At 35.4% G+C, this 11,568-nt stretch overlaps 3 protein-coding genes across 3 annotated transcripts in view; 2 read left to right on the top strand and 1 right to left on the bottom strand.

Annotated features, from left to right (window-relative positions):
- The window catches only part of LOC106328205 (protein trichome birefringence-like 40), an 8,823-nt gene extending 2,347 nt beyond the window's left edge, over positions 1-6,476 (top strand). Inside the window, exons 3-5 of the mRNA XM_013766597.1 lie at positions 5,464-5,639; positions 5,760-5,918; positions 6,061-6,476. Coding sequence (XP_013622051.1) covers positions 5,464-5,639; positions 5,760-5,918; positions 6,061-6,352 — 627 coding nt within the window. The 3' untranslated portion in view covers positions 6,353-6,476. The remainder of the gene's footprint in view (positions 1-5,463; positions 5,640-5,759; positions 5,919-6,060) is intronic.
- Positions 9-797, bottom strand: LOC106328206. The gene is made up of 2 exons (XM_013766598.1): positions 394-797; positions 9-307 (listed from the first exon to the last, which is right to left on the bottom strand). Exons 1-2 carry the CDS (start codon positions 547-549, stop codon positions 38-40), a joined length of 426 nt encoding a protein of 141 aa, XP_013622052.1. The 5' UTR covers positions 550-797; the 3' UTR covers positions 9-37.
- Positions 6,477-6,617: 141 nt separating the features above from the next.
- Positions 6,618-8,552, top strand: LOC106328204 (phospholipase A1-IIbeta-like). Its single transcript, XM_013766596.1, has 3 exons — positions 6,618-6,935; positions 7,336-7,702; positions 7,827-8,552. The coding sequence occupies exons 1-3, from the start codon at positions 6,700-6,702 to the stop codon at positions 8,466-8,468; spliced, it is 1,245 nt and encodes a 414-aa protein (XP_013622050.1). The 5' UTR covers positions 6,618-6,699; the 3' UTR covers positions 8,469-8,552.
- Positions 8,553-11,568: the final 3,016 nt, after the last annotated feature.

Below are 11,568 nucleotides of genomic sequence, written 5' to 3'. Positions count from 1 at the left end.
CGAGGGATTTCCGACGGACCAATAAAAAAAAAAAAAACTAATCAGAATCTTCTGAATCTTCATCAAACTCCCCAACCTCGGCTTCTGGCTCTGAATGCATGACAGCATCATGTCCAAACACAGTCAAATTCTCAACAAGTTGAACATTTTCCAAATCTTCAACTGCCTGGGCGTTGCTGGTAGACTCTGGTTGCAATGGTTCATCATCATCAGAAGTTCCATCCACTCGTCCTCTTGGGTTGAGTTGCGTTACAGTAACCCATGGATCGTCTCTGTACGTCACCCGAGGGTAACTGATGTAGCACACCTATACATATCAATTATACAAGTATTAGTAAAATATATAACATTAATTAATTATATTGGTAAAAAATTATGAATAGATTGACATACCTGATCAGCTTGCGAACCAAGAATGAAGGGATCATAATATTGAAGTTTCCGCCGCGAATGAACTGATGTAACACCAAACGCATCAATCTTCACTCCTCTATCTGGGGTGGTGTCATACCAATCACAATAGAATACTACACAACGCAATCCAACCATTCCAGGAAATTGGATTTCCAATATTTCTTTTATGTTGCCGTAGTAGACATCGTCACCAGAAGAAGATGAAACACCAGCATCATATGTTGTCTTAGAATGACCTTTCCTTGTGAATGCATATCCTCGCGTACAAAATTTAGGATATGATTTGACCACATAGTTTGGTCCCTGCACAAATTCGCGTACCCAATCATCGAACACAAGACCTCTGGCCAAACCATCATTCACCTATAAATTAAAAACATATATGATTGAAAAGTTAATTAGTTTATATATATTAAATTTAAACTAAACATATATGATTGAACATTACGTGGCAATAATGCTGAAAAAGCAAATGGAAGGAGGCGCTGCATAATTACATGACAATCATGACTCTTCAAGCCAGTAAACTTTCCTTCGCTTCTATCAACGCAGTTCCCCAAATTTGATGCATATCCGTCAGGAAATTTCACTTTCTCTGTAATCCAATCAAAGAACTCTTCTTTTCTAGCACCATCCAGCCGATAAATGGGAAAAGGGGCCGTACCGTTCTCATCAACGTGAAGTTCAGAACGATCACAAATATCGACTAAATCCAACCTTGACTTCAAATTATCCTTCGTTTTACCTTGGATGTTAAGGACTGTGTTCATCAGATTGTCGAAGAAATTCTTCTCAATATGCATGACATCTAAATTATGCCGCAATAGATGACTCTCCCAATATGGCAGATCCCAGAAAATACTCTTTTTGTGCCAGTTATGTAGCTCTCCAACCGCATTGACTCGAATGTATTCATGTTCACCTACATCTGGCGTCCTTTCTGCATCAAAATACCTAAACTGCTTCAACAAATCTTTCCCACTAACTTCCTCAGGTGGACCATCAAACACCTGCTTATTCTTCGTAAACGAAGTCTTAATCCTGCGGTATGGATGATCAGGTAGTAGAAATCGTCTGTGACAGTCAAACCAACACGTTTTCCTTCCGTTCTTTAGTTGGAAAGCATCTGTGTCATCTTGACAATATGGACATGATAGCTTCCCATGTGTTGTCCATCCAGATAACATACCATATGCTGGAAAGTCACTTATTGTCCACATAAGTACTGCCCGCATCTGAAAGTTTTCTTTGCGCGAAACATCGTATGTCTCAAAACCATGCGCCCATAGTTGTTGCAACTCATATATTAGTGGTTGAAGAAACACATCTAGTGATCTTTTAGGATGATCTGGCCCGGGGACGAGAATTGAGAGAAACAAAAACTATCGTCGCATGCACAAGCTCGGCCGTAAGTTGTACGGTGTCACAATAACTGGCCATAGAGAATACTGCCTTCCATGCTTTCCAAATGGGCTGAAACCATCAGTAGATAATCCAAGATAAACATTTCTTCTCTCTTCCGCAAATTCTGGATATGTTGACTGGAAATGTTTCCAAGCCTTTGCATCTGAAGGATGTCTAATCTCACCATTTGTGGAATGCTCTGCATGCCATCTCATTGCTTTTGCTGTGCGCTCACACTGATACAACCTCTTCAATCTTTCCGTCAAAGGCAAATACCACATTCTTTTGAATGGGATCGGAACTCTTCCCCTCGTCTCCTGATAACGAGGTTTCCCACAAAATTTGCATACATTCCGTGTCTCATCCGCTCTCCAGTAGATCATGCAGTTGTCAATACATACATCTATCACTTCATACGGTAGTTGAAGACCTGCAACAAGTTTCTGAACCTCGTAGTATGAACCCAGTGCAAGGTTATCCTCAGGTAGAATACCTTTGACAAAATCAGTAATCGCATCCATACATTCTTCAGCCAAATTATAGTCTGTCTTAATACCCATTAATCTAGTTGCAGATGATAAGACTGAATGACCATCCCTACAATTTTGATACAAAGGTTGTTTTCCTGCATCCAACATGTCAAAAAAACTCCTAGACTCGGGGTTTGGTTCTTCCCCTCTATAATGATCATGTACCATCTGCTCAGTACCTACACCATAATCTATATCCGTTCTAGATTCTTCTAACCTAATATCAGGCTGAAGTTCACTAACAGGCTGAGGTTCGCTAGTACTACCATATTCATAACCAGTTTCCCCATGAAGGTACCAAACTTTATAATTACGTGAAAACCCTTTCATATACAAATGAGTCCAAACATCAAATTCTTTTATAACCTTATTATTATTGCAAGAAGAGCAGGGACATCTTAACATACCACTTTTTGCATCCGGTTGCTGTTGAACAAGCCTCATGAATTCTCCAATCCCTTGAACGTATTCTTCCGTAAGCAAATTGGTGTTCGGATCCAAATGAGGTTTATCCATCCACGAACGATAATAAACTTCTGAAGACATGATTTTCACGGAATTGTTATGACTAAAGAGAATGAAGAGAGAATGAAGTGTGAATGAGTTGAATGAAGAGGGGTTATATTTATAGGAAATTGCTTACGGACCTCCGACGACTTTCCGACGAAATTCCGACGGATATAAAGAAGTCCGTCGGAATTCCGTCGGAATTGTCCAATCCCAAACGGCTACACAACGGTCATATGTATTTGTCGGCAACGGTCACATGGTTCGTCGGAATTCCGTCGGAAAATACCGACGGAATTCCGACGAACTATGTGACCGTTGCCGACAAATATATATGACCGTTGTATAGCCGTTTGAGATTGGACAATACCGACGGAATTCCGACGGACTGCATTACATCCGTCGGAATTTCGTCGGAAAGTCGTCGGAGGTCCGTAAGCAATTTCCTATAAATACAACCCCTCCTCATTCAACTCATTCACACTTCATTCTCTCTTCATTCTCTTTAGTCATAACAATTCCGTGAAAATCATGTCTTCAGAAGTTTATTATCGTTCGTGGATGGATAAACCTCATTTGGATCCGAACACCAATTTGCTTACGGAAGAATACGTTCAAGGGATTGGAGAATTCATGAGGCTTGTTCAACAGCAACCGGATGCAAAAAGTGGTATGTTAAGATGTCCCTGCTCTTCTTGCAATAATAATAAGGTTATAAAAGAATTTGATGTTTGGACTCATTTGTTGACTTCAATTTTTTGGATTTGGTCGGAAATTGGTCGGTAATTCGTCACAAATGTCCGACGACGTTGACCTCCGTCGGAACCTCCGTCGAACATAAACATTTGTTACATTTCTAAGTGAATTAATTGATGACAACAATGCATAGTTAATTTTTTAATAAAATTCTTGACTAAAGTCAATTATAGAATGGGTTATTTTGAATTCTCTCATCTGATATTTTAGGGAGGAGGTGTTTTTTAATACTGTGCAGAATATCTTATAATTGATTATATTAATCTAAATTATTCATTAATTTTTAGGTTAAAAACTTAAAACTGTACTTTTATGGAAATGTTCATCGATTGATCTTAAAACATCAATTCAGTACCAACGAAACACATGTAAGTAGTAAACCATATACCAACTTGACTAAACTTTTCTACAATTGATATATATTCCCAAAAAATATTAACTATCAGACGTTGATAGTTTGTTTTGTAAGACCAAATTATTGGGATAATTATTAAAATTGTCCACAAATGATTCTAGTGATTAAACTCCAATATGAAACCTGTAAATATTAATTTTCTTGACATTCAGTTATTTCCAGTCGTGCATGATATATGAGATGTCAAATGAGATCAGTTACATAACATATTAGTTTCCTTTAAGTTTGGGATTCGACAGACACTTGTCATGTAATACTAAAAAAATGGAAATAAAGAGATTAATTAATGACTTTATTCTATATATGTATGAGTCATAACTGAGACATATTTTACATTGATGTTGAAAAAGAGTTCCTGCAATGTCACCATCTGTAATATATCTTCTCAAATTCTTATCTTTTATTTTTAAGCTATTGGTTGCTTAAGATAATCCTGTATAGTATCATTATTAATTATTGCAAATTGTAAGGATAATATATTTGTGGCCAAGACAAGTATAGGTTACGAGAATTGAAATATGGACCATTCTGACATAAGTCGTACGTAGTTATTAACCAATCTTTAAAGAAACATCTAATGGATGTAGAAACCAAACACAAACGACAGATTGTTTCATTAAGACACCATGCACAATATGATTTTGATAACCACTTTAGGTCAACGTCTTCTTTCTTCATTGTCGTTTTCTAATCACAGTGTATAATAAATTAGTAAGTGGGCCTTCACGAATTTAATTAATTACTTTTACGCAATTGTTTTTTGGGATCTCTCCATATACATATCTACACGACTACACAGTAGCTAACAGTGACAAGTCTGTCTCCGTTGGGTCTGACTTCGATCTTTAGCTTCTTCATTAGGTTTACGTGTCTCTCTCTCTCTCTTTTACTTCAAGAAAATATAAGAATATACATGTTTTTTTTTTTTTTGGTCAACAGAATATACATGTTTAAAAGTAATATTTCAGTTTTACATAATTTGATTGGTATTTCTTCACTTTTCAGTATCAATGTTAGGATACAAATATGAAGTTACGTTCTGTTTTTTTTTCTACGAATGCCTCGCTCAAATATTTGAATATATACGTATTTGACATGCTCTTGCAAGGTAGAAAACCCATGATAGCAGTGATTGTTTGGCTACCTAATTTAAATAAACCTATATTTAATTTAAATGATGGTACAGAAAGAGTTAAGATAACATACGTCTACATATTGGTCTTTACAAAGAAAATATGTATACATGTGGTCAATTTGCTTAAACTAATAACGGTTACATAAATTTGATCTTTGACATAGTGACATCTTTTAACAAGTAGATAAAATTAAGTGTCCAAGAATTCCGTATCTTTTTAACATAAACCAAATAGCTTCATTTGATGTTACAATACTAACAGTCTTGTTTTATCGCTAACTGATTAAATGAAAAATGGGCAGGATTATGGAGTGACAATTCTTCTGTACAGAACACAGTTTCTAGTAGATGTGGTTCAAGAAAAGGCAGGACGAGTGCTTGTACTTGACTCCATCAAACAAGCCAATGCTTGGCTTGGCATGGACGTTCTGATTTTCAACTCATGGCACTGGTGGACTCACACTGACGGAATCCAGCCGTACGTTCACATTACTTAAGCCTTTAAAACCTCTCTCTTTCTTTCTCTTTTGACAATATTCTTCAAGTGTTTTATAAAATGCTTGTTATAATTAGTTAAATGTACAATAATGGTTGGTAGGTGGGATTATATGAGGGAAGGAAACACCTTGTACAAAGACATGAACAGGCTTGTGGCTTTTTACAAAGGACTAAACACATGGGCTCGATGGATTAACGGTAACATTAACCCTTCACGCACTCAAGTCTTCTTTCAAGGTGTTTCTCCTGTTCACTACGAGTAAGTTTTCTTTTCTCTCTCCCTCCGTCTAAAACTAACGGTACCTTACAGAGATGAGATTCAAAATAATATAAGTGTTTTGCAATGATAGCTGATGACTTTTAAAGCATAAATTCAAAATACTAACTGTGTTTCAAAACAGTGGAAGGCAGTGGAACGAACCATTGAAGTCGTGCAAGGGCCAAACTCAGCCGTTCATGGGACAAAGATATCCAGGAGGATTGCCCTTAGGTTGGGTTGTGGTGAATAAAGTGTTGAGCCGAATCAAGAAACCTGTCCGTCTTCTTGATCTCACAACTCTCTCGGAGTATCGCAAAGACGCACACCCAAGTCTCTACAATGGTATCGCAAAGGGTCTAGACTGTAGCCATTGGTGTCTCCCTGGTCTCCCTGACACTTGGAACTTACTTCTCTACGCATCTCTTACTTCATAGTTCTCGGTCTACATATTGATTTTTATACAATTGAATAAATAATTTGTGGAGTTCTTGTGATTGTGATTCAGATTTTTATCTTTAAATGTAATTAATATTTATACTAATTACATTTTGGGCTTAATTTCTGCACATATTTGTTATATTTATTAATTTCATATCGAACCTATTATAACGTGTGTAATATACACTTAAAAAACTTTAACATAAGGCAAAACTTATGTGAAGAGCATGTATTAAGGACCAAAACTTCACGCATTAACTATCCAAACATTTTGAAAATCCAACAAATTTTACAAGGCCACAAAGAGGAAGAGGAGGACGTTTGGATCAGAAGAAAAGTGAAAATGGTGGGAGATATTGCTAAGAGATGGAAGCAACTGAGCGGCGATAGCAAATGGAAAGACTTACTTGATCCTCTTGACTTGGATCTACGCCGTTACATCCTCCACTACGGCGACATGGCTGAGGTCGGATACGTTACCTTTAATAGTGACCGTCGGTCCAAATATGTAGGAGATAGCTGCTACACCAAGGAGGAGCTTTTTGCTCGTACCGGCTACCTCAAAGCCAACCCTTTCAGGTAACCGATATATATCTACTTATAATATGCAGGGTGGGCTCAATGGTTCCAGTTCCCTTGGGAAAAAATATTTCAGAGCCCTATAGTTAGTTTTTAATTTATATGTTTTGAGCTTTTTGACTCAAGCATCTGTAAAAAAATACATTTCTATTTGATATTTCAACTTAAAATTAATAATGTCATGTTTTAATATTGTCCAAATATATACCAAACATGCTAATGTAAAGAATCAAGACCCCTAATATTACTAGATTTGGAGTGGATCCCAGGACGGTCGCACTATACGCCCTTCCTGCTAAGTCGGCCCTGATTATATGATATGGTTTCGGTTTGAGAAATTTTGGTTTAGTTTTTATCCGCCCCCCCCATATAAAACATGTGAGGAAATGCTATCGTCCAGGTACGAGGTGACTAAGTACATATATGGAACATCGTCGATAAGGTTACCGGAATGTTTCTTAATCAACTCATTGTCAAGGGAAGCATGGAACAAAGATTCTAACTGGTTAGGTTACACTGCGGTGGCTACAGACGAAGGCAAGGAGTTGTTAGGGAGAAGAGACATTGTTGTAGCATGGCGAGGGACTATGCAGTTGTACGAATGGGCTAACGATTTTGATTTCCCACTTGAATTAGCTACCTCGGTTTTCCCTAGTACTGACCCGAATGATCCAAATGACCCTCCTCGCATTGCCAATGGTTGGCTGTCTCTTTACACAACCTCTAATACACACTCACGTTTTGACAAGACCAGTGCACAAGAACAGGTGTCTCTCAAAAAAACATTTTCCCTTACTAACTTCACATTCGGACTTTGGGATTGTTGTGACTGGTTGGTGTCTGAAAATATTACTTCTCGTCCCACTGGCTTGTTTTTTTTTTGGTTTTTAGGTTCAAGGAGAGCTCAAAAGGTTACTAGAATTGTACAAACATGAAGAAGTTAGTATCACCTTTACAGGCCATAGCTTGGGCGCAGTTCTATCTATTTTATCAGCCACAGACTTTCTCCATAACGAATGGCCTAAGACCACAACAAGTCTTGGAGACACGCTTTCTTGTGTCACGGTTTTTGCTTTCGGCAGTCCCCGCATCGGTGACCTTAACTTCAGAAGACTGGTCGAGTCTCTAAAAAAACTCAACATCTTGAGAATAACAAATGCCCCGGATCTCATTCCGCATTACCCGGTGTTCAGGTTCAGAGATGTAGGGGAGGAGCTTGAGATCAACACGTTGAAATCAGAGTATCTGAAACGGTCTCTAAACTTGGCGCATTTCCATAACCTGGAGGCTTACTTGCACGGCGTGGCGGGGACACAACACAACCAAGCGGAGTTCAAGCTTGAGATTAACCGTGATATCGCGCTGGTCAACAAGGAATTAGATGCTCTTCAAGATAAGTACTTAGTGCCTAGTCATTGGTGGGTTGTTGAGAACAGAGGTATGGTTCAAGCGGATGATGGGACATGGATTCTTAATGGAGATATGGCAAAGAATGATCAAGAAGAAGAAAAGGACGGATGCGAATTACTATGAATATATCTATAATACATGTTTAATTAACATTCACAAAATCCTTTTGAAGCAGTAAAAGAACAAGAAAATGTTACGTATTCTCAAACAAATAACGTCTGAAGCACCAAATCGAGAGAAGTTGATTATTTATGTAAATGGAAAAAGAGGAAGAAGAAGATCAACAAGGAAGGTATCGTGGATGTGAACCACTCCATAACATGAATTGGAGCTTTGATCAACCCTAATACGATCTCTACTAGTATAGTTACGCACATGCAACAAGGACATGCATTGTGTGGGTGAATAAATTACAACCCCATAGAGTCGTATTTATAACCTTCAAAGTTTTGGTGGGTGTTTATGAGTTTATTGAGGAGATTCAAAAATCCATGTCTCCACAAACACAATGTGTGCAGCACAGCCTGAGCTAGAACAGTAGATTCTAACAATAAACAAGCTTGTGCTAGTGAGTATCGTTGCTGTGGACTTGTGGGTTATTGAAGTATGTTTACTAATTGGATAAACAATCATGTTGCCCTGGAAGCAACGTAAGCAAGGCCTATTTTATATTTTCAGATGCATTCAACGTGAGCAAGGCCTATTTTATATTTTTTTTAACCAATTCACTCTTTAAAGGATGGCAAGTATCAGGCAGGCCCATTTTCTGAAAGAACGATAATGTGACAGCTTGTCCAGTGGAAATGTCGTTAAAGGGGTGAGGTTCTGGGTTCGAAGCTCACCAACAACTTAATTATGGAGTTAAAGAGAACTCATAATGGAGGGGTTGGGGTTGGTGCGCTGCAGCGCTGTGAGCCTGGGACCCACCGGGCAGGTAGTTCCCACGGGGCGGGTTGTCACAGATAATTTCCAATATGCTTTCCTAAGAGTGAAACATAGCTTCAACAATTATGTCATAAAACCTTAAAATTTCTGGCAAACGTTTCATTGTCCGGTTTTAAAATGCTGGCATAACAAAACAAATCTATAATATTATGGTTTTTGGTTTGAAGCTAGAGAATAGACATTAGTGCTGTTTTTGGCTTCAAAATTTTCACAAACTAGATCTTAGTTGCATTAGTTTGTACAAAAACCTTTTTTAATTTCAATAAAATTAACATTCTTTCAAAAAAAAAAAATCTATAATATCATGTAAGTAAATTTTGTATGTGTCGTATGTTAATTTTTCAGGAATTTATTAGACAAATATCTTCAACAAAATAAAATTATTAGGATTAACTGTTATTATTAATATTCATATTCTAAATTTTCTTGTTTAATAATCTTTAAAATTTTATTTTCTAAAATACAAAATATGTTATTTTAATATATATGTTTAACATTCATTATATTTTTTATGTAAGCTGAAAGTTTGTTTATGTGTAAATATATTAAGATTAGCTGGAAGTTTTGAGAAATCTTTTTTTTTTGTTTTGAGAAAAAAATGTGGCCGGTATTAAGGGAATTCGAACCCAGTTTGGCTGCATGAAATTCTTTTCCTCCTAAATGAACCACTAGACTAGGAAGACATTTTTGAAGTTTATAAGTTCAAAAATCAACTTTTTAAATATATTCAATACACTCACCTTAAATTTTCCTACAGAGTAACAGATGTTACTTACCATTCTTGTCGTCATATATAGGTCACGAAGCATTAATATTCCAAGGTTTCAACGGGGGTGAGAAAGTAAGTTCCTCGACTGATATGAGAATGTCAAGTCGAGGATGTCAAGTCGAGAATATATATCATCGATAGGGAAAATCGCATTTTAAACATCAGAAAGTGTTTCTAACACTTTAAACATGAAGTTTTTTTACTAACACTGTAAATATTTAAAATGACATTTTTATCATAATAAACCCCCAACGACGTTTTCATGTTCATAGGCAACCGGTACTATTCATTTTACAAGTTAAAATGATGATGTGTCGGTTTAGTTTTTTTCTTAAAAACAAAAATACGTAAAAATACAGAAAATTCGAATGAAATTGAAAAAAATTATTAAAAATTCAAAAAAATAAAAAAATAAAAAAATTCAAAAACATAAAAATTAAAATTCCAAACTTAAAAATAAAATAAAATATTAAATTCTAAAAAAAAAATCAAAAATAAGATCTAAAATTAAAATGTTAAATTTAAAAACGAAAATAAAATTTTTAAAATTCTAAAATAAGATCTAAATTATTTTTAAAAAAAAATTAATTTGAAATTTTTCTTTATTTATTTGTATTTATATATTTAGAGCATAAGAGTCTTTTGCATCTTTAGTGAAACATTTTGATCATTTTCTTTCTTATAAAATCTTTTTGGGACAAAACTCAAAATAATCTATTTGAGAGAATTATTAGCCCTGCGTGTGGCCACCATCAATTAACATGGGGTGAAATTGACGGTCTCCCGAGATGCTTTCTGCGAAGTGTACTTAGTCGTTAGTCGGGCTATGTAACGTGTCTGGATATCCGGATTATCAAAAAAAAAGTTTTTGGTGGTAACAAGTTTTGATATATTGTTTTTGATGGTGGCAAGTTTTGATAATTTTTTTGGTTAAATATTTACAATTTTAATTTTAGATCTTATTTTAGAATTTTTAAAATTTTATTTTCTTTTTTAAATTTGACATTTTAATTTTAGATCTTATTTTGATATTTTAGAATTTTTAGAATTTTATTTTATTTTTAAGTTTGAAATTGTAAATTTTAAATTTTATGTTTTTTTGAATTTTTAGATTTTTTTAAATTTTGTTTTGAATTTTTTACATTTTCTTCGATTTCATTCGAATTTTTTTGTATTTTGTGTTTTTTATTTTTTTATTTAAAAAAAAAAGAAGAAGCCGATACGTCATCATTTTGACCTTTAAAATGAACAGTATCAGTCGTCTATGAATATGAAAACGTATTTGGAGGTTTATTATGATAGAAATATCACTTTGAAAATTTAAAGTGGTAGTCAAAAACTTCGGTGTTTAAAGTGATAGAAAGTAACATTATCGGTGTTTAAAATGTCATTTTGCCTATGATAAATAAGTACGTTTAAATGAAGTCAACATAATACATATATGCGCGCGTCGAGAATAATATTTTTGTTAGAGCATATGTCAATTTATTAAGTTCATAGTTTTACAAT

The sequence above is a fragment of the Brassica oleracea genome, chromosome C3, assembly GCF_000695525.1.
Source record: "Brassica oleracea var. oleracea cultivar TO1000 chromosome C3, BOL, whole genome shotgun sequence".
NCBI lineage: Eukaryota > Viridiplantae > Streptophyta > Magnoliopsida > Brassicales > Brassicaceae > Brassica > Brassica oleracea.
Note: the sequence above shows the minus strand (reverse complement) of the source record. Positions and strands in the feature narration are given on the sequence as shown.